Source organism: Pan troglodytes, chromosome 11 (assembly GCF_028858775.2).
Source record: "Pan troglodytes isolate AG18354 chromosome 11, NHGRI_mPanTro3-v2.0_pri, whole genome shotgun sequence".
NCBI classification, from domain to species: Eukaryota; Metazoa; Chordata; class Mammalia; order Primates; family Hominidae; genus Pan; species Pan troglodytes.
Genome location: NC_072409.2, coordinates 56,234,210 through 56,258,526, shown reverse-complemented (window position 1 = coordinate 56,258,526; position 24,317 = coordinate 56,234,210). Strand labels below are relative to the sequence as shown.

Here is a 24,317-nt window from a genome sequence, read left to right as displayed (position 1 = left end):
TCCTCTTACTGGAATAAATGAAGCACCTCTCAATGCCTGTACTCTTATTTCCTACCTAAAAGTTCCATAAAAATTAAATGTTGTGTTTAGATTTCTATTTTAATAACTGAAGCTTTATCTCTTTAACTTTAATATTTTCTGCTTTAGATTCCTAAAGTAAAAGCCTCCCTCATATTTAAGGCTTCTTTTTAGCTTATTGAAACTATACATAACCTCACAGACACTTGGAAGTTTAACATTTAACACCATATTTGTTTAAAAGTTTGAAGACTAAAATCTTTTATATTTTTATATTTACAAAAGAAATAAAAGTTTAAATGGTACAGCAGAACCTTCTGAAGAATGGGATAGAGAGTGAACTTTGTATAATTCTACTGCATCTCACTAATCATTAAGAAATAAACACATTAAGTTAAGAATTAAGAGGATTATTAATTCAAGAAATATTTTCCAGTAATGAATTATAGGAATATCAACAGTTCTGCTAATCTTTCTTTCACCATGTGGTGTTTCCTGACACATAACTTAGGTTATCTTTTTTTTTTTTTTTTTGAGACCTGAGTCTCGTGCTGTCGCCCAGGCTGCAGTGCAGTGGTGTGATCTCTGCTCACTGCAAGCTCCACCACCCAGGTTCACAGCATTCTCCTGCCTCAGCCTCCCGAGTGGCTGGGACTACAGGCACGCACCACCACGCCCTGCTAATTTTTTTTTTTTTTTTTGTATTTTTTTTTCAGTAGAGACGGGGTTTCACCATATTAGCCAGGATGGTTTTGATCTCCTGACCTCATGATCCACCTGCCTCAGCCTCCCAAAATGCTGGGATTACAGGCATAAGCCACAGCGCCCAGCCAGGTTATTCTTAAAAGAAAATGAATTCAATAACTCTGTTAGAAAAAAAAAAACTAAAATAAATCCAGGTGTCCCGCAAAAAGTTATGAAACTTTCAGGACAAATTCTAATCATAAAGTACTGCATGGATATGAAATCAAACAAATAAAGATATTAAGACCCATGAAAATTTTAGCCCGGTTATTTTCACTTGTGTAAGCATATGAGGTTGGCAAGAAAATTGTCACTGTGTGTTATTGCAGTGACAGACTTCAATGCAGTATTGCCACAAGTTCTTGGTCTAGCAGATTCCTACAAGAAAGATGTGAGGACTGGCGACACAACAGTCAATTTTGTATTCTCAATATCATGGAAGGAGGCATGGCATTGAATAGCAGAAAGATTCCATAAAGGTAAGTTTAAAAGAATTTGACCTTCAGTCAATCTCTATTTCAGGCATGAATGCAAAAAAATGCAGGCTATATGCACAACCTGCAACCATAGAGTGCTGCTTGAAAAACACTTCAAAAAGATGAAATCACAGACCAGAAAAAAAAGAATGGACAAATGACAGTATAGAAGATAAGTCTGCATCTGCAAATTAGACTTTCTCTTTCTTTCTCTCTCTCTCTCTTTCTTGACAGTCTCGCTCTGTTGCCAGGCTGGAGTGCAGTGGCACCATCTCGGTTCACTGCAACCTTTGCCTTCCACGTTCAAGCAATTCTCCTGCCTCAGCCTACCCAGTAGCTGGGACTACAGGCTCCCGCCACCATGCCCAGCTAATCTTTGTATTTTTAGTAGAGACAAGGTTGCACCATGTTGGCCAGGCTGGTCTTGAATTACTAACCTCAGATGATCCACCCGCCTCAGCCTCTCAAAGTGCTGGGATTACAGGTGAGAGCCACCGCGTCTGGCCTAAACTTTCTATTAAAATAAATCTAGTGAGATCCAGAAATCCACATCCACCAGTGATTTGTTCCAAGTCTCTCAAGGTTTCTTTGGTGCAAATAACATTTTCCATTTATCTGGCATCAGGAAATTGGTGGGTTTTTCTTCTTCTTCATTTTTTCATATTAACCTGGCTACCCATGGGTAGAGTCAGCAGGGCAACATTAAATTGAAAAAAAAAAAAAAGATGCCTCCATACGATGGCCTGAGAGTGGAGACCACTGACTCAAAAGCAGAAGGCTGGTTCCAAAACGTCAAACTTCTGCAGTCTCAGCTTCAGGTGAGGAAGGCAGCTCTCACTCAGGGAAAGAGCCAAAGTTAGAAACAGTGCAGCTCTTGCCAGTCATTGACCTAAGGCCAGGCGGCTCCTCAGATGACCTGCAAATTGGGGACACACCACGGCATGCAGCAGCTGGGCTGAAGGATCCTGCTCCCAGTGGGTTTTTGCAGGGGACGTTCTGATTCCCTTAGCTGACGAATATGATCCTATGTTCCCTTATGATTATGAGAAAGTAGTGAAGTGCCAAAGAGAGGAACGACAGACACAGCAGGAGCTAGAAATATGAAAGGAAATAGAAGAAAGGGAAAAGAGGCCTGAAGACAGGCAAGAAATTAGGGGAGTTCTGATCAAGGCGACCAAATCCAGATTCTGATGAAGGGGAAGATTAGGAGGGAGAGAGGAGGAAAAGTAGTAGGGTGGAGCTGCCATTGCCCCTCCCACTTCTCTGGTAGAGAAAGACCAAGAGTCACCCCGAGATTTTCCTTATGAAGAGGATTCAAGACCTCAGTCATGGTCTTCCAAAGCAGCCATTCCTCCCCCAGTGAAGGAGGAACAGGACAGACTGAGATCTCCAAACCGTCCTAGCAGCTCCTTCCTCGCTAACGTGGTGGGAACGGTGGCGCACAACATCATGCAGAAGCGCGGCTTCCGGGAAGGCTGGGGCCTCGGGGAGCACCTGCAGGGGCTGCGAGACGCCTTTCCGGTGGGGAAGACTAGCAAATCAGGCGGCAAGATCATCGTGGGCGACGCCGCAGAGAAAGATGCATTGAAAGATCAGGTACAAATCCACTGACTGAAATACTTGAGTCCTACTAAGGTGGTCCTACTAAGGAACATGGTTGGTGAAGGGGAGGTGGAAGAAGACTTGGAAGTTGAAACCAGAGAAGAATGTGTGATGACATATTTTTCAGTTGATATGGTTTCCTATGAGACATAGCATCATTAAGGATAAAATAAGTGAAACTGAAAAGAGTATAGTTAATCTAGCTTTCATAATGAGTTCATTCTGTTATGTTTCTTTTTCTTTTCCATTGTCAATTTATATTGGCTCAGAGAAAAGAGGCTTGATGGATAAAGTCCATGGTATTTCCCAATTTTGCCATGAAAAATATGGCAAAGTTAGAAAATGTGTGATATGTGAAATTCTTGGTGTCCCTGATGATGAAGCAGTACAGACCTTTTTAGAATTTGAGAGTTGAGTCAGCAATTAAAGCTGTTGTTCACTTGAATAGAAGGTATTTTGGTGGACAGGTGGCAAGAGGATGTTTTTACATTTGTACAAATTCAGCATCTTGGATTTGGTGGAACAAGTTTGATTTTAAGAACTAGAGCATGAGTCATCTCTGGTGACCCTTAAATGACAAGCAGGCTGAGAAAAGAAGGAAAAAGGTCACAGCCTCCCTGGCTGTTAGATACTGAGACTCTTGGAAGGACCTCCAAGGTATACGTTGATTGATCCCTTTTCATTTTGTGGTTTTTAAATATTGTATAAAAATCCAAATCCTTTTTAATAAATAAATAAAATGTGCAGCTGACTAGTTTCAATCATTGGTAGATATTATACTGTAGGAATGAAGTTAGTGTCTGCAGCTGTACATATTCAGGCCATTCTAAATATATAAGCTAGTTAGGAAGAAAATACTGTGGATTTTATCCATCAAGCCTGTTTTCTCCAGGCCAGTATAAAACAAATGGAAAGGAAAAAGAAACATAATGAAATGAACTCATTATTAAAACTGGATTACAGGATTAATTTTAATCTTTTCAGTTTCACTTATTTGACTCTTAGTGATGCTATGTGTCACAGGAAACCGTATGAACAGAAATATCCCAAGAAGTAAATTTGCTTAGAAAACAGAAAAGGGCTTATTAGTCTCTTTCAGTGCACTGCACAGCATTCAAGAAGAATTTGGGTCATGTGGTCTTTAAATTACTAAAATGAGTAATGAATACTAGCAGAACCAAAGGCTGTTTCTATGTGAAGAAATGATCTATTTTGGGTTTATATACACCAGTAAAATTTAACAACCAGCTTATGCTGTTAAACATGGTGGTTAGAGCTGGTGTTTCCCGAAGTTTACTATATAGACGGGTAAATAAAGTTACAAAAGCACACACAAGGAATGCAAAATTCACTGGAAAAACTAGGTATGTTAAGAATATTTTAAAAACTAAATTTTAGGCTGGGCATGGTGGCTCATGCCTGTAATCCTGGCACTTTGGGAGGCTGAGGTGGGTGGATCACCTCAGACCAACCTGAACAACATGGCAAAACTCTGTCTCTACAAAATACGAAGAAAAACAACAACAACAAAAATTAGCTGGGTGTGATGGTGCAGGCCTGCAGTCCCAGCTACTCCAGAGGCTGAGGTGGAAGAAGTGCTTGAGCTTGGAGAGGCAGAGGCTGCAGTGAGCTGTGATTGCTCCATTGCACTCCAGCCTGGGCAACAGAGTGACTCCCTGTCTAAAAAAAAAGCAAAACAACGAAACACCACCCTCCTAAATTTTATAAAGCAAATCTAAAAGCAAAAATGAAAATTGCCTAACAATAGCAAAATGGGACAGTAGAACTGACAAAATGTGGTATATTCATGTAACAATATATACATTCTTTTGAAAAATTAGCAATATTTTTAACTGTACATATATGATCTATTTCACAGTAAAAATGAATAAAATTATGATATGCATAAAAATAACTCAAAAGCATTTCTCACATTAGCATGTATATATTTATGGAAATGGGCTCTTGAATAATCTCACCTGTAGAATTTAAACCCTAAAGGTGATACTATATTTATACTTTGACAAATCATTTTCTGTAATCAACTTTATTTAGTATCACTTAAAAAAATGAATAGTACTTTCATTCTTATCCCTTTTAGTGCTTCCTAAATATTTTACTTTTGAAATGATAGGTCTTGGATATATTGGCTTATTTGTTTTTTGTTATAAAATCTGTCATCTATAGCAAATATTTTAATACAATTTGAGGCACATATGCACACCTCGGAATATGAGGAAAGAAAACAATCAGAAACTTTGCAGATTGACATTGTCTGTTTTCACAGTTGCTCTTGGAAAGTTTGCTCTGAAGGACTGTTAGAGTTTAGAAAATGAGTTTTATAATTTCCATGCTGACAGCCAATTTTAGGGATGAATTTTACTTTTTTTTTTTGAGACGGAGTCTCACTCTGTCACCCAGGCTGGAGTGCAGTGGCGCAGTCTCAGCTCACTGTATAAGCTCTGCCTCCCAGGTTCATGCCATTCTCCTGCCTCAGCCTCCTGGGAAGCTGGGACTACAGGCGCCCACCACCACGCCCAGCTAATTTTTTTTTTTTTTGTATTTTTAGTAGAGACGGGGTTTCACCGTGTTAGCCAGGATGGTCTCGATCTCCTGACCTTGTGATCCACCCGCCTAGGCCTCCCAAAGTGCTGGGATTACAGGCGTGAGCCACTGTGCCTGGCCGAATTTTACTTTCATATTGTGCTGTCTCCAACATAATTTTAAAACGATTCTGGAAAAAAAAAACAGTAAAATGCAAAACTATACTCTCAAGAAGCACCTCAAGCATTGATTAGCAAATGTATCTTATTATTTACAGAGTTAAATGACATTTCTAATGACCAAGGACTTTCTGAGTAAACATCCCTGGGCAGAAGATTTATTGCACCCTTCTGTGACCTCCCCACTCTGACTGCCCTCTCTTAGGCTGCAGTGTCTCTTGGCTGTACTCAATCATTGACTGAGCTGGCAAATATTCTGTTTATTATTGTCTAGGAAAGGCTGATGCGCTCCCTGACTTGGTAAAATGTTTCACTGCATCATTACTGGGCAATAAAAATAAGTTGAAATAACCGACTGAGTAAAACTATTAGTCACTTTGGGCAAAGCATGGCCTTTCTTCATGCGGCAGTGGGAAATCAATAAGATGCTCCAGAGGAGCCGAGGCTCTAGGGATACCTGTATGGTGCAATAAAACCAGCACATAAAGCAGTGGAAAAGGTAACGGCATTCATTTCGCACTGTTAAATTCCGTTGGGCACAATGATGAAGGGAAGCTCCATAAAGGGTGGTCTATTTAAAATCGGTTCCTGAGTGTGATCTTTTATTTAGGCCTATCTGGAAGACATGCATTTCAGTCCTTAATTTGTAGTCTTTTTTCAACAACCCCATGAAACAAAAGGGATCCAGCATGGTGATACTGTTTCATGGTGATACAACCCCATGAAACAAAAGGGATCCAGCATGATGATCCAGCATGGTGATACATAATGATACTGTGTTATTTACCTGGAATTTGGTAAGAGAGCAGATTTTCAATGACTTCACTCCCCTCTGCCATCAACATGGTAACTATGTGTGATGTGATGGATGTGTTAATCAACTTGACTGTGGTAATCAGAACACAGTGTATACCTATATCAAATCGTCACATAGTATACCTTAAATATATAGAATTTTTATTTGTCAAATAAATATTTTAATTTTTTTGAAAAAGGGATTTATGGCAGTGTAGCAGCAGTGAGTGGTAAGGTCTGGGTCGGGTTCAGCCCCAGGTGGGAGGTGGGGTCAGGGAGGAACCCAGTAAACAGCTCTGGCCTTGCAGGTGTAACACTCTAGGCCTCTGTCTTCCTGAGGCGTTGTTCCTGCATGTTGTCCCAGCGTCTTCCCTCTCTGTGTGTCTCTGCACCTCCATTTCCATTTTTCATAAGGACACTGGTCATATTGGATTGGAGCTCACCTTAATGACCTCATTTTAACTTGATTACCTCTGCAAAGATCTTATCTCCAAACAAGGTCACATTCTGGAGTTCATATGAATTTGAGGGAAAACAATTCAATCCATAATATCATCTCTGAAATAAGGACAACTTTACTTATGCATATACAATTTGGGTTGTGGTTGCTGCGTATCTGTTTCAAATGGGTTATGGGCTCTTCTCACTTTCAGGTCAAATGGGACTTTGGAATCCATAGTGTATCTATGTATGCATATATGATCATGGATCAGCCTTCCCATTTCTGTCACTGTGTCCCTATATGGTTCATGATCATGTATGTTACTTCACTCGAAGGCCATACACAATCCAAACAAAACAAAACACAGAAACTGTGTTGGCTATTTTGACTTTCTGTTGAAACTATTCTCTTTGGTCATATATATATTTAAAAAATATTTTATATATATATATTTTTAAAAAATATTTTATATATATATATATATTTTTTCAAGTGATTATCCTGCCTCAGCCTCCCAAGTAGCTGGGATTACAGGCACCTGCCATCATGCCCGGCTAAATTTTTTTTGTGTGTGTATTTTTGTAGATACAGGGTTTCACCATGTTAGCCAGGCTCGTCTTCAACTCCTGATCTCAGGTGATCCGCCGGCCTCAGCCTCCCAGATTGCTGGGATTACAGGCGTGGGCCACCACATAAGATATATATATATATGTAATCTTTTTCAGTATATTCTCAGGGTGTGTTTGAGGAAACCTTTTTTTTTTTTTTTTTTTTTTTTTGGCCATTGTCCAAGGGTTTAGAACTGAATGGGAATGTCTGTAAATGGATCTGATGGAGGTTGGAATGTGTATCAGCTTTTAATCATCACTGTAACAAATTACTAAAACACTCTCTTTATTATCTCTCACTTTAGAAGTGTGGGAGGGCTGGACTTATGACTCTGCTTATAGTCTTACAAGGACAAAATCAAGGTGCTCTTGGGCTCCTTATGAAGGCCCTAGGGCAGAATGTGTGTCCAAGCACATACAGGTTAGAGCAGAATTCAACTTGTTGTAGTTGTAGGAGTGAGGTCCCAATTCATCACTGGCTGGTAGTTGGGGCCTCTCAGCAATGTCAGGCTGCCTGCATTGCTCTTCATAGTGCCCAGTTCATTTTCTAAACCAGCAATGGTGCAGAGAGTCATTCTCCTGCTTCTAGTTTCTCTGGCTTCCCCTGACCCACACCTCTCTTCTGTGTCTCTTCTGCCTCCAACCAGAGTTAAATCTCTTAAGTGCTCATGTGATTACATGGAGCCCACTGCATGAATCACGATCACCTCCTAAGGTCTGCAACCTTAATTACATCTGCAAAATCCCTTATGTGATGTAACATATTCAGTTTCCAGGGCATCTTGGAGAGTCATTCTCATTCTTGCTGCCACAAAATATTCCTCATTCCTTCATGAAATGTTGTTTGCTTTCATATATTTGTCTCTAGACAAGCATCAGGTATTTTCTCAACATCCCTTCATGTTAAAAACCCTCAACAAATGAGGCATTGGAGGAACATACTTCAACATAGTAAGAGCCACCTATGACAAACCCACAGCCAGCATCATACTGAATGGGCAAAAGATGTGAAGCATTCCCCTTGAAAACTGGGACAAGACAGGGATACCGTCTCTCATTATTCCTACCCAACATAGTACTGGATGTCCTCGCCAGAGCAATCAGGCAAGAGAGAGAAACAAAAGGCATCTAAACAGGAGAAAAAGAGGTCAAACTTTCTCTGTTTGCAGATGATATGATTCTGTACCTACCAAACCCCATCGTCTCTGCCCAAAAGCTTCTCGATCTGATAATCTCAGCAAAGTTTCAGGATACAAAATTAATGTACAAAAATTAGTAGCATTCCTATATACCAACAACATGCAAGCTGAGAGCCAAATCAAGAATGCAATCCTATTCGCAATGACCACAAAAAGAATAAACTACCTAGAAATACAGCTAACCAGAGAGATGAATGATCTCTACAAGAAGAATTACAAAACACTGCTCAAAGAAATCACAGATGACATACAAATGGAAAAACGTTCCATAATCATGGATAGGAATAATAAATATGGTTTTTAACCATATTGGGCCATACTGCCCAAAGCAATTTATAGATTCAATGCTATTCCTATCAAATCACCAATGGCATTCTTCAAAGAACCAGTAAAAACTATTTTAAAATTAATATAGAACCAAAAAAGAGCCTGAATAGCCAAGGGAATCCAAGGCAAAAAGAACAAATCTGGAGGCATTTCGTTAGCCAACTTCAACCTCTACTACAAGGCTATAGTAACCAAAATAGCATAGTACTGGTACAAAAACAGACACACAGACCAATGGAACAGAATAGAGCGCCCAGAAATAATGCCACACACTTACAGCTATTTGATCTTCAACAAAGTCGACAAAAACATGCAGTAGGGAAAGGACTCCCTATTCAATAAATGGTGCTGGGATAACTGGCTAACCATAAGCAGTTCCTAGACCCCTTCCTTACACCATATACAAAAATCAACTCAAGATGGATTAAAGAATAAAATGTAAAACCTGTCAGGTGCAGTGGCTCACGCCTATAATCCCAACACTTTGGGAGGGTGAGGTGGGAGGATAGCTTGAGCCTCGGAGTTTGAGACAAGCCTGGGCAACATAGCGAGACCTCGTCTCTACAAACAATAATAATAATAACAATAATAATAAATTAGCTGAATGTGGTGGCATGTGCCTGTAGTCCAGGCTAATCAGGAGGCTGAGGCGGGGGAACCTCTTAAGCCTGGGAGGTTGAGGCTGTATCGTGTCATTGCACTCCAGCCTGGGCAACAGGTGAGACTGACTCTAAAGTCTCAAAAACAAAAAAAAACAAAAAAGTAAAGCCTATAACTACAAAAATCCTGGAAGATAACCTAGGAAATATAGGAAATGCCATTTTGGACACAGGACATGGCAAAAATTTCATGACAAAGACACCGAAAGCAATTGCAACAAAAACAAAAGTTGACAAATGGGACCTAATTAAACTAAAGGGTTTCTGCACAGCAAAAGAAACTATCCACAGAGTAAACAGACAACCTACTGGAAGAAAATATTCACAAATTATGCATCTGACAAAGGTCTAATGTCTGGAATCTATAAGGAACTTAACAAGAAAGGAAAAAAAAACCTACCCCATTAAAAAATGGGCAAAGGACGTGAACAGACACTTTTCAAAAGAAGACATACATGTGGCCAACAAGCATAAGAAAAACTCCTCAGCATCACTAGTCATGAGATAAATGCATATCAAAACCACAATGAGATACCATCTCACACCAGTCAGAATTGCTATTATTTAAAAGGCGAAAAATAACAGGTGCTGGTAAAGCTGTGGAGAAAAGGGAGTGCTTATACACTGCTGGGGGAATTATACATTAGTTCAGCTATTGCAGCAAGCAGTTTCGTGATTTCTCAAAGAACTTAAAGCAGAGCTGCCACTTGACCCAGCAACCCCATTGAGTACACACCCAAAGGAATAATAATCCTTCTACCATAAAGACACACAGACGTGCATGTTCATTCACAATAGCAATGACATAGAATCAACCTAAATACCCATCAACGGTAGCGTAAAGAAAATGTACATATATACCATGGAATACTATGTAGCCATAAAAAAGATGAGATAATGTCCTTTGTAGCAACATGGATGGAGCTGGAGGCCATTATCCAAAGTGAACTAACACAGGAACAGAAAACCAAATACCATGTATTCTGACTTATGAGTGGGAGCTTAGTATTGAGTAACCATGGACACAAAGAAGGGAACAATAGACACCACAGCCTACTTGAGGGTGGAGGGTGGGAGGAGGGTGAAGATCGAAAAACTACCTACTAGGTACTATGCTCATTACCTGGGTGATGGAATAATCTGTACCCCAAGCCCCCATTACATGCAATTTACCTATATAACAAACCTGCACATGTATACCTCTGAACCTAAAATAAGTTTAAAAAAAAAAAGAGAAGCATCACGTATTTTCTGTAGGAAATGGGAATTATATATGAATATACATTGTCAAAGACTATAATGTTTGAGATTTTCTATTGCTTATTTCATTAGTTTCTTTCTGGACCTATTCCATCTGGGCTAGCAGTTCTGAAAACAAAGTAGTGTGGATCAAACTCTGTCATCTGTTTCTGTCACACAGATTACAGCCCTCATCCTGAAGGAGGGACAGATTTCAGTCCCATCCTAATAAAAAAAAAAAATCTCTGTTCCGTTTACTGTTTTCTTCTACTTGGTTTGGAAAAATTTTGTTAGAGGCAATTGTCGACACCACATATGGCTGAGAGCAGGTATAGGAGGTATCCTGGTACTCATACTTGGAAACCCTTAATTTGGCATCATTCTCAGCACATGAAATTTCTCAGATCACTAACAATCTTGGACCGATGATTCCTTAAGCCAACTTCGCTCTTCTGAAAAGGCTGGCGGGCATGGCTGCATTTTTCTGAGGACTCCTATGTTATCATCCACTCAAGATACACCAAGGCATTAACTAATTTTAAAAATCTTGGCCTGGCACAGTGGCTCACGCCTGTAATCCCAGAACTTTGGGAGGCCGAGGCGGTCGAATCACAAGGTCAGGAGATCGAGACCATCCTGGCTAACATGGTGAAAACCCCGTCTCTACTAAAAATACAAAAAATTAGCCAGATGTGATGGTGGGTGCCTGTAGTCCCAGCTACTCAGGAGGCTGAGGCAGGAGAATGGTATGAACCTGGGGGGCAGAGCTTGCAGTGAGCCAAGATCGCACCACTGCACTCCAGCCTGGGGGACACAGTGAGACTCTGCCTCAAAAAATAAAAATAAATAAATAAATAAAAATCTTAAGCTCTTCAGGTTTACTTTGTGTCTGCTTAGAGGAAAAAAGCATCCAACTACAGATATAAATGTATCCATTAATAAAAGGTAAATGGAGGCACAAAAGTTTATTTGAGCTAACAGTGATTCATGAATCACTGTTGAAGCAGCTTCAAATGGGAACTGGTTCAGGGACCCTTTCAAGGGAACAAAAAGGGACAGCTTCTGTAAGGTAAATATAGTAGCAAATTTTTCACTGGTTGTAGTTACACAATTGCCTTATTTGGTTGATCCTGCTGGAAAGTCTCTAGTTATATAAGTTAATTGGCTTCTGATTGGTTAGCCTTAAGTTTGACTTTTTTTATTTTTAAAGCCATTTACAAGAAATAGCTCAAGTTAAGTTTTGCTTATATTGGTAAATCAAGCAAAGTTAAGGCCACTTACAAGGCTTTGTCTGGTCAGAGATACCTCAGGCCATTTTAATTTTCTTTAACAAATTAAATACACCTGTGTGCCAGAGGACAGCTCAGTGAAGTCTTTGAATGTCTGTGGCTGTATATTTGGAAAAGTATATATTCTTTGCGAAATACCACAAATACTGATGAGGTAAAATGCAATGTATAGGACTGCATGTATACAACAAGTCTTCTATTACTAGGTCTATATTTCTGTTTACATACAATTTTTATTACTAAGAAAGGCTGAATATATTTACCTTTCCAGTGAGAATTACAAGTAATTAAGTTACCTAGGTAACACTTCAGTGTTTAGGTACAGTGCAAGTGGCTCTCTGTATCTGTGTCCAGCATGGAATTTCGTACCTAGTTGAAAACTTTCTTACTTGAGAGTGAGTTTTCTTATCATATATGTGGTGATATGGGATGATAACAGAATGCTGTAATGTACAGGCATCCATGCCCCCATGTGATAAGTTTTCTCACATGATTGTTTCTCTTAACTGTGGTTTCCAGATATAAAAGCATAATCTTTGGATTCACAGGAGCATTCTAGAATACATAGCAGGGTTTTGCTGCTATTCCTAGTGGTTCTTTTAATTTAAAAAAATCCAAACTTCCTTTATAATCAAAAGATCCACTTGTTTCCATTTCTTTAGCAGTATGAGTTCTCATAGTCAGTTTGGGCTGCTATTAACAGAACCCCATGAACAGAGTGGCTTATACAACAAACAGTTATTTCTCTCAGTCTGGATGCTGGAAAGTCTAAGTCTGAGTTTGAGGCAAAGCAGATGCAGTGTCTGCTTCACAGACCACAGTCTTCGCCTTATAACTTCACATGGCAGGAAAGGCAAGGGAGTTCTCTTGGGCCTCTTTTATAAGGGCACTAATTCCATTCATTAGGGCTCCACCCTCCTGACTTAATTACCCTCCAAAGCCTCCTGACACCATGACTTTGGGGTCAGGATTTCAACATGTGAATCTGGGGTGGGGAAGCAAACATTCAATACTTTGCACCAGTGTAACACCAATTATACTGGATTCATTTAATATGCTTGTCTCCTATTAATTAATATTTGTTTACATTGTCAATGTTTTGAAAGTACTTCATAATCAGTATGATATTTCCTATTATGCCTTCTCCATGTAAAAAATATTTATCCATCTATCTATAAACTGAGCTGTGTACTAATAATGATTCAATAGTATAGATTTAGATGTAGACTTAAATATATAAGTAATATTTTATGTAAGCCAATGACTTCAGACAGTACGATTTGTTTTGTTTTTATGAGCTAACTGTTAGAAGTATAAATGGATTTATCTGTTGTAGAGATATGACTATGATATTGTTTGAAAGTTTCCACTTATTTACTACATGTAGCTCAAATATATTTTTCTTTTAATGTTAAATGAAAATATGAAGTTATTTAAACAGCAAGTAAACTTTCTGCAGATACTTACTTTTGTATTGGGAAGAAAAATTGATTAAATGTTTCATGTTTTTTACAAACTCAAAAGGTATTAATTTCATGGCTAGAGATAAATTATGTCTTAGTATCAACTTGGTTTAAATTTGACTAGAGACTCAAAATGCAAAGCAATAAAGATAAAAAGTGGTTCCACTGCCAGTGTCATTCAGTTGCCTTCTCTTACCTCCAAAATAATAGGTGTCACCTGAATCAATGAGCACAGCCACCAGGGGCTGAACAGCTGTGTCATTGTCCACCACCACATTCATATGGCTCCACTTAGCAGAGAAGGACACAGAGTGCCACTGCCCATCGTTTAATCCAGCACCTGGAGGAAATACAATCAGTCAGAGACAACTCTAAATTATGAGCTCTGTAAACACTTGAAAACAATTTGATTCAGATCACTGAATAAGTCAGAGAAGAGTGGTATTTACATGTTCATGTATCACTGAAAAAAAAATTAACCACCTATCTTTAATTTAAAAATTTCATTTATTACGAAAATAACACATGAATAAAAATATTACTCTTTCTGAAGAATCACTGTAACAAATTCTGGTAATTTGCTTAAAGTAACTAGAATTTAATTATCAAATATATACAGTAGAAGCCTTTACAATGGGATAAAAACAACACAGTTTGGTTTAATCTTCAAATGCAAAACTTACTTGCTTTACTGAATCTAACAAAAACATTTTACAAGAATCAAGAAAGTGAGTTGATAAAAAATATGTCAAGAATGATTGTGAAAAAGTTTTTTTAGAAAAAGTTGACACAAAATTGCACATACTTATGGGGTGCGACAGGATTTGAAATGGAAGATCACTGGATGTCTGGCTTACTGCACCCATTAATTAAGGTAAACCCTGCTTTCACTGTCTGAGCTATTTTACAGCCCTGTAAACTGTAGAAAACTGATAGTAATGCAAAATGACTTGTACCCATAGAAATACAAATGACTTGTGCCTGGCGAGGTGCAGTTGCTTACTGAACCATTTCATATCTGTCTGTAATTCATTTTGGCATTTCTTATCTGCCTGTATGTGTAGTACTTTGAATTATCCTCTGAACTGATTGTAACATCTTACTGGTTTCTTCATTGATTAGTTAAAATCTTTAACATATATTCGTGTGTTTCTGAATTAACAAATTATGATTATAGATATAATTATACTGTCTTTTAAAAGTTATTATTCGCTGGGCATGGTGGCTCATGCCTGTAATCCCAGCAGTTTGGGAGGCTGAGGCGGGCAGAACACCTGAGGTCGGGAGTTCGAGACCAGCCTGGCTAACATGGTGAAACCACATTTCTACTAAAAAACAAAAAATTAGCTGGGCATGGTGGCACTAGCCTATAGTCCCAGTCACTTCGGAGGCTGAGGCACAAGAATCACTTGAACTTGGGAGGTGGAGGTTGCAGTATGCTGAGATCACACCACTGTACTCCAGTCTGGGTGACAGAGTGAGACGCTGTCTCAAAAAGATAAAATAAAATAAAAGTGATTATTTAATATTTGATAAAAAATGCTTAGGAAAGAACTGGAGTTGTACTTTATATATGTACAATATTTTTATATATTTACACTCACATCCACATTATGATTCTTAGTAGTAATTATGAAATTAATCTTGTCAAATAATTTAGTAACATAATGAATTGTCTTTGATGGTAAATTTAAATGTTAAGGTATTTAAAATCACTAGAGGTATTCCGTGCTTTCTTTTACCTGATAATATGTCAAAGATACATGCCAATAAATGGGCTAAAAATAAGATTAGCTTCATGAGGCCTATTAAATTAACTTTGCACTGAAGTTTAAAATTAGGCCAAGATTGAAACTATTTCAGAAGTTACATATATTATAATAAACTTTAGACTAACAGAAATTTTCCTATAAAGTTAACATTTTACTTGATAGTCTTGGGAAACCTGTAAATTATTAAAATGATTCTATGCTTCATTTATTTTTCTTCCTAACATGCATTTATGTGAAATTAGTATATTATTACCATTTCAAATGTAGTACTTCTTAAAAATTAAACATTAACATTAATATTTTAGCTTTCCCTTTTAACCTTCAGTGATGTATGAAACAGAAACAGAAGTAGTAATAAAGTGTAAGGAAATAAATTATTCTTTAAAATCAACCAAGATTCTGGATGTCTTCAATGTAAAACTAGGCATTGTCTAAACACAATCTGGAGGATTATATGATTCTGCAGGTTTCTGTGCCTTTTACCTTCTTTGAATTTTTTTTTTTTTTTTTTTTTTTTTTTTTGAGATGGAGTCTCGCTCTGTCACCCAGGCTGGAGTGCAGAGGTGACATCTCGGTTCACTGCAAGCTCTGCCTTCCGGGTTCAAGCCATTCTCCTGCCTCAGCCTCCTGAGTAGCTAGGACTACAGGCACCCGCCACCACGCCTGGCTAATTTTTTTGTGTTTTTAGTAGAGATGGGGTTTCACCGTTGTTAGCCAGGATGGTCTCAATCTCCTGACCTCGTGATCTGCATGCCTTGGCCTCCCAAATTGCTGGGATTACAGGCGTGAGCCACCACACCTGGCCCCTTCTTTGAATTCTTTTACCACCCTGTGAATTGTAGAAAATTGAAAGCAGGCAAATGATTATTGTCCACAGACATGCAAATGAATTTTGTCTGGCAGAAATACAATTGAACTTCTTCCTGGTTCCTCTACCCCATCCCATGGAATAAGCCAGTTTTACATTATACACAAAATCATTGCAGCAGTAACATCTTACTGATTCCCTCATAAACTAATGAGTTAAACAAAATCTTTGACATGTTCTTTTTATAACTGCAAAAAGTGCCCTCTTTAAGAATATCTTTTGACAAATAAAAGCAGATCTTTGTATAACTGTTTTCATGTCTATCATCCACATTTGTTTTCTTTTTGTTTTCTATTAGGTTGTATTTGGCCTTTGGCCATAGTTTATGCACAAGAAAATCAGATACAGTAGAATCTGTAAATATTTCAATGAGAAGTTACTAAATTAATTGCCCACAACATAGATGTTATTTAAACATATTTGATATGAAGATGATCTCTTGTTAACAACTACAACATTTTAACTGCAGAGGCAAAATATCACACTCACAAAGCCATGAGCTAAAGCAAAATCCTGATGAGATTTAAGAACTTTAATTATATTTATTTCTAGTTATTGTGCAACCCAGAACTGGATGAAGTGCTTGTTCAGCACTTCATTGAATCCAGAATATATGCAACTCATCAGCAGTAAAACTGAACCAACTACTGTAGGAAAAAAATTGAGGGCAGTCTTTGAAATGGGCAAAGGAGATTACCGGGTATCTTTTCAATGGAAAGATCAGCTGATATTACGGGATTGTAAACCATCATCTTGGACTAGTTACTTTACAGCTGTGTAGTGACAGAAGTTAACTTGCAGAACATTGATAATAATGCAAATAATGCTTGTCCATAGAGATGCAAAGTGTGTACAGGGAAGGGATTTGCCTTTCCCTTTGGATATTGAAAAGTTTAGCTAGTCGGCATCTCTTTTCTGACCATAAATGTGTGGTACTTCTTTAAACAGGCCTTACTGGTGTAAGGGTAAACACAAACCAAAACAAACAAAAGCTTTCTTAGTGCTAAAAGGGATACACACTTTCATTCACTTTTTTTCCTTAGAGCATTTCTTTCAGAAAACTTGTAATTGTACATCTTTAAAATCTTAAAACAAACAAACAAACAAACAAAATCTTATTTAGCCTCTTTCTTGTTTCCAGGAGTGTTTTTCTTGAGGACCTTGGAGACATTTCTTTGAAATGTAAACATCAAGAAAGGCAGTGCTCCTATCTCCTTGTCTCCGTGGGAGTTTAATGTAGGTGCCTGGCTCCAAGTTGCAACTACCCACTTGTCAAAGAGACATGGAGTTTAGTTTTCCTTTGCATAAAGGAGTGTGCCTCCCCAATCACCAGGTGAATGTAAGATGGGCTGTGTAGCAAACGGCGCTGTCAAGTCCTCTTACTTGAGGACAAGTTGTCCTTTATCTTTAGAACATGTATGTAATGGGTTGTATCTGCCTGGCTATATAAATGGATGAAATTTCTTTATCTTTGCAATCACATTAGCGATTGCCTGAAATGTACATCACAGTCTGGCTTAATACTTATTCCATAATAAGACTATTTCATTTCTACCTTGTGAAACTGATTCACTATGTTGGTGGGCAATTTTATCTTTACTTATTTCCCTAACACTGGTTCTCTCATCAATGAGTTAAAGAAAATCTCTGACATGTGTTCATTCTGTATCTGTGTGTGGGTCACGATTTTAACCTTTCTTGGAAAAAATGTTATTCGTGAGGAAATGGAAACTAGGTTTGCATTTCTAAAAGATAAAAAATATACGTCTCCTCTGAATATCTGTTTTATCTCCCCTGAAACACCTGTGTGAGGTGGACACAGATTCTAACACCCAGGACTTGCCTGATTGTTCCAGAAGTACTGAGATAAGGCCCCGCCCTCCAAATTTCTTCACGGGTCTTGAAATCGTGCTTTCATACCACAACATTTAATAGCAGTATAGTCACGTGTGCCTCTTACAGCCAAAAGGAATCTTTTTTTGAGTATGATAACCCCCTGGTCTCAAGCAGAAGTCAGCCTCTTCGTCTGTGCCTTTTTCTTTTTCAGATTACGCTTTTTTTTTTTTTAAGCCCGCATTTAGTTCCGATGCCAATTTAGGCACAATGTCAATTTAGGACCCAGTGCTCCTCCCATCTGCAAATCCAATCATCAAAATCCAGCAGCTCTGTAGTTAACAAACTTGCCCACATCTGACTGCATGTGAGATTAGTTCCCATCTATTGTAACTCAGTCTGGCTTCATGGGATTTGAGCCCCTAACCTAGCATTTGCCCAACAAAAACAGGCCCTGATGGGGAGTGGGGATGTGAGGGCCTGTGTGTGGGGTGGGCATTGTGCTAATAAAATCAGACTTCCTATTGTTCTCCCTGCAAAGGAGATCTGAGGTTTACCACTTCACAAGTGAAAACAGCTGAGGCTTAGGAGGCTTCGTGATTTACATTTCAGAAGGGCAGTAAGTGGAGGAGCTGAGATTCTTCCAGGGTGCCCGGCTATCCCAGAAAACGAATCAGCCATCAACAGAAGAATAAGAACTCTTGGTATTTGCCGGGCATCTTTCCCTGTAAAGTGATAGTTATCAATTGCCTACTGTGTATAGAATATTTGTGCACAGACCCTGAGCGGCGGGGCGGAGAAGGGAAAGGAGAAGGAGGACAGGAGAGGAATGTGCCTCTAGGTATTGTCTGTTCCATGAGGTCCTGACCCTAGTTCTTTGGGATGGAGGCTGGTATATGTTTGTCAGGAAATGGAGCTCAAGGGTATTCCTTGTATATGGGAAGGTACGTCTGCAGAAATATGCATTTCATATTTCTCATATATAGTCATTTTGGTCAAAAGAACACTTTAGTGGCAGCGGGGTGTACCACACAGAACAGTCTAAAAGGAAGCAGCAATCTGTTCCTCTAGTGGGGGCATGGAGCATCTCACTGCCTCACTCACTCACTAATTACCAAATGATTTCCGTGTGGATATGTCAGGTTTATGGGAATACAACTCTTACCTGCTGTGACATTCCTTGGTGACTGTCCCGGCTGGAAGAGACTCAGTTTGAGCTTGCCATCCTTAAGAAAGAGGACGAAACTCCCTGAACCACGTCGAAGTTCGCCGAAAAGCAAATGTCCTGCTCTGTTCCACGTTCGAAATTGAAAAGTGACAGACACTTTGTCCTCCCCAGAGTTGCCTGGCAGAGCCAGATAACTCCTGGAGCTCAGAAAAGTCACAGGGACAGTCTGTGGCTGTGGACATGAGAAGGACACATTTCCCTATAAATAAAACAAAAGAGCACATTGAGCAGCCTTACAGGTGGTGCTTCTATCTAATTAAAGCCAGATTTTACGAAGACGTACAAGGCTTTTTATCAATCCAGGATTAGTCTGCCTGCTAAAGCTGAAATCTATGACATTTATCTTCTCTTTCAACATAAGTATTATTATAATTGGGCAGACATCCATGTGGCTTTCTGTGTGTGTGTGAGAAATTCTCCACTTCTCTACTTCTCAGCATTAGTAAAGGAGTCTCAATATAATTTTAGTTCAACAGGAGTTTAATCTATGCCAGCTATTTTCCAGGCCCTGTGCTAGCCCTGAGGATACAGCAAATAACAGGACATTTTCATACTCAGTCTTTCTCCTGAGCAACATCTGGTCTTCTCTACACAATCCTCAAAATCTCTTTTGAACCAGCTTACTATTTTACTGGTTCCCTCATTAATGAATTGACTAAATCTTTGACATATGCTTATTTGATATTTGTATGGGTCATATTTTTAGCTGTTGGAAAGTTATATTTGACAGCCTTTCAAATGGTTTTCAGATCTAATAGTTATATACAATGTTTGCATATAGTATTTTTAGCATGAAAACATTGATGTTTTTATATAGTCAATTATGTCTATATTGTATTTTACAGCTTCTGAGTTTCCAATCTTTGTTAAGAAAGTTTCATTCTACCCTAGGTCCTACATACAACCTCATAGATTTTCTTTAAGATTGTTGTTTGTTTCTCATCCTCTTTAATTTACATATTCTTAGTGTGTATAAGATAGTGATCATGCTTATTTTCTGCCTTATGGACACTTGTTTGTTCCGGCAGAATTTCAGAAATAATTCATCCCTGTTCCACTGAATTGAGCCACATTCCTTGTTACTAACAACTTTGCACATAAACTGGGATCTTTCTGAGATCTTGACTGTTCTACTGACTTCTCTGTTCCTATCCACTACCATACTGATTCTAGTATAGAAGCTTTTAGTATGCTTTAATATCTGGTAAGTCAACATCTTACTAGGTTTTTAAATGGTTTTTGTTTGTTTGTTTGTTTTGCTTTGTTTGGCTGGTGAAAGGAATAAGCAATTCTTGGGCATTATTCACACATAGGAATTTCAGTTCCAGAGAAAAACCCCAGTAATTCTGATTTTACTTGGAATTTCCATGGATTTATTTCTAATATACTATAAATGATTTTAGAAAAAGAATGTTACTGGAGCAGGACAGATCATCTAGGGTAGTGGCTCTCAAACCTAGCTAAACAGTCGAATCACCAGAAGGGCTCTTAAAATCCAGATACAGACCAATTAAAATCCCGATCTCTGGAGGTGGAGCCAGGTAAAGGTATCTTTTGAATCTCCTCTGGTGACTCCAAGATAAAGCCAAGTTTAAGAACCACACTGATCCAGTGGTAAAACAATTTTCAAAACAGAATCACATTTTAAAAAAATTTTGTCCCAACATACTTTAGAAATGGATATAATTCAGTTATCATTTTATAATAATCTTTAATACACATTCTAACTGTATACATCAATCAGAACATTTCTTCTTGACTATTTTTGTAATTCTGCTAAATGGGAAACAGTTTTCATGACAAGAAAACATTTGCAGAAGAAAATTTAAAAAAGAAAACATTTGCTGTAACGAACTAAATACCAAAAGCTTACAAGTAATTGGCGCTGATCCATAGTACACATGTAATCACTGGACTATTACATATTTTTTATCTTTTTATCAGCTGTATATTTCTTGACCTCATCATTTAGGTGGGTAGCTGCCTGCTACAACAGAGAAGCAGGGCTTCTTGCCACAGAGGAGTGCTTGTTAGTTGACTGAATGAATTCTGGCAACTGATTTTCCCAACAAAATACATTTTTAAATGTTTTCCTTTTATATATTGGAACAACTATTTGCCTGTTTTTATACAGAACACATAGAATTGTAGTAATTCTTAAAATGGAATTCCCATAATTAACATTATATATCCATATGCACAATTTGGAATGAATTGTCTTTTTGTTTTTGTGTGAAACTTACACATTTTAATAACCTCATTCAATGTAATTAGTAAATAGTTTTCTTGAGGATGATATCCAGAACCCAGAGATACCAGCTTAACTGTGGTTCTCCTTATTGGCTATACTCAATAATTCCATCAGTGAACCCATCAGTAATTCAGAATAACATGGAATGTATATGAAAACCTGTGTCTATTGTCCTCAAATAGTCTTGTCTCTTTGTGTCATAAGGCCCAACTCACTCTTCCTCACTTCAATGACAGTGTCTTTGGAAATAGCCCCATAGAAGTTAGGGTGAGGAGGAGGGATTCTTCTGAACACCAAGGACTGGCAGATAAAAGGTAGCTTAATATTCAGAACGTGTTAGGTCAGGCTTCTTGACACGGATGCCCATTGGCCAAACCCATCTTTGTATCTGTATCTGAGTAACACATCTCCAACAAAGCCAACTTCAATAACCAGGTCTTTTTTCTTTTTCCTGTTGAGCAGCACTTAAATGTCAGTTTCTCCATGGACAGAAACTTTAGGTAGAGGGCTGTTCCATTTATCTCCTTCCTCTTTTCATTTCTTTTTCATCTTGTCAAAGGAAACTGCGCTCTGTGGAGCCTTGTTATCACTCTTCCCTTTGGTGTTTCCTTTTTCATGTATCTTGATGGTATTTTTCATTTTTATGATCTCAGCAGGGTGCTGTTCATAGTAAAACTTAGACTTCAAATCCAACTTTTTTTTTTTTTTCTCCTTTACCTTCTTGGAAAGTTCATGGGCTTCACAGCTGTTTTTCCCTTTTTCTCATGCTAACCTAAGTGATGTATTCATTGTGTGGTCCGGTGACACACAGTCAGAGATATTTTCAGGTTTTGGTCCTGCAACCCATGAGCCAACTCCTCCAGCACATAACAGGAAAGAAAACATGTTTCCAACAATACAAATAAATATTCCCATGATGTGCTGCTGAGATACACTGACAACTAAACATGAGCTTTCCCTTTAACCCCAACTTAGATATTTCAAACTTTAAACATTGAAAGAAGTTTATTAACTGATTTGGAAGTATTTCCAGTTGATTAGGGAATAGATCATTAGGGACTGCCATTGCAAAATGATTGGTCTCCTGTGGATAACAACACCAAAAACACGTGAGACATATGAATTCTGATTTCCATGTAAAAATAGAAAGTTACTTTATTTCATATAAAAATGAAACAATGATGTCCTATGAGGCATATTTACTTTATAACTTTTTATGCATAATAAAAATTACTATATTAGGCTGGGTAAGGTGGCTCATGCCTGTAATCCCAGCATTTTGGGAGGCCGAGGCGAGTGTATCGTCTGAGGTCAGGAGTTTGAGACCAGCCTGGCCAATGTGGCAAAACCCTGTCTGTACTAAAAAAAATTAGCTGGGTGTGGTGGCACACACCTGTAGTCCCAGCTACTCGGGAGGCTGAGGCAGGAGAATGGCTTGAACCCAGGAGGCAGAGGTTGCAGTGAGCCAAGACTGTACCGCTGCACTCCAGCCTGAGCAACAGAGCAAGACTGCATCTCAAAACAAAAACAAAAACAAAAACAAAAAAAGTGCGCCTGTGGTCCTAGCACTTTGGGAGGCCAAGGTGGGCAGATCACGAGGTTGGGAAATCGAGACCATCCTGGCTAACATGGTGAAACCCCGTCTCTACTAAAAATACAAAAAGCCGGGCATGGTGGTGGGCACCTGTAGTCCCAGGTACTCGGGAGGCTGAGGCGGGAGAATGGCGTGAACCCAGGAGGCAGAGCTTGCAGTGAGCCAAGATCGTGCCATAGCACTCCAGTCTGGGCGACAGAGTGAGACTCCGTCTCAAAAAAGAAAAAAAAAAAAAAAAATTGGCCAGGCCCGGTGGCTCACACCTGTAATCCCAGCACTTTGGGAGGCCGAGGCAGGCAGATCACCTGAGGTCAGGAATTCGAGACTAGCCTGGCCAACATGGCGAAACCCCGTCTCTACTAAAAGTACAAAAATTAGCTGGGCATGGTGGCGGGCGCCTGTAATCCCAGCTACTCAGGAGGCTGAGGCAGGAGAATTGCTTGAACCTGGGAGGCGTAAGCTGCAGTAAGCTGAGATTGCGCCGCTGCACTCCAACCTGGGAGACAAGAGGGAGACTCTGTCTCAAAAAATAAATAAATAAATAAATAAAACTAAATTACTATATTACATGGGCAGCTGTTAAAGTAAGAACTGATTCTTAAAATATTAGATGAAATGGAGACTTCATATGAATAATTTTTAAATGCAAAAAATAAAATGTCCTTTTTTCTTTCCTTCCCATTAGGCTTCCTTACCATCATGAGGATCTGTGGTTTGTGTTTCTTGGCTAATTCGGTAACATCCACTCCATTATAATAAAGATTTTCTAAACACCCATGAAAGCTTTTACGTGTGAATGCCCGCGATCTTCCGGGTGTCGAAATTCCCCCAAAGCTGATCTTAGAAAGAAAAATGACATAAATAACATTGTTTAGTGATTTTCTGATGGTACGTGTTTAAAGCATTTATAATTAATAGGTCTAGTACTAATTGTCACAAATCCATTCCCATTATCTTATATTTGCATGCTTGCTTATTCCAAATGAAGTGTTCTATCATAATGGCAGCTGTTAATACCTTTACTTCTGGCACCACACAGTTTTGAACAAACTTAAAAGGAAGAAGTCAACACACATTTTCTGCCACGTTGAAATTTTCAGCCATGTAGTTAAATTTACCCTTTGTGGGTCATATGATCTCTTTTGCAGCACTCAACTCTGACACGAAGTACCAATGTGGCCACGGAC

At 38.7% G+C, this 24,317-nt stretch overlaps 1 protein-coding gene and 1 pseudogene across 14 annotated transcripts in view; one reads left to right on the top strand and one right to left on the bottom strand.

Moving 5' to 3' along the window:
• Positions 1-24,317, bottom strand: part of LOC107972967 (contactin-associated protein-like 3) — a 234,298-nt gene that overhangs the window by 84,081 nt on the left and 125,900 nt on the right. For all 14 annotated transcript variants that reach the window (XM_054658177.1, XM_054658178.2, XM_054658183.2 and 11 more), the window contains exons 7-9: positions 23,826-23,969; positions 19,223-19,484; positions 13,781-13,924 (exon numbers count right to left, since the gene is read on the bottom strand). In XM_054658177.1, coding sequence (XP_054514152.1) covers positions 13,781-13,924; positions 19,223-19,484; positions 23,826-23,969 — 550 coding nt within the window. The remainder of the gene's footprint in view (positions 1-13,780; positions 13,925-19,222; positions 19,485-23,825; positions 23,970-24,317) is intronic.
• LOC107976651 (splicing factor 45-like) lies at positions 1,964-13,890 on the top strand (annotated as a pseudogene).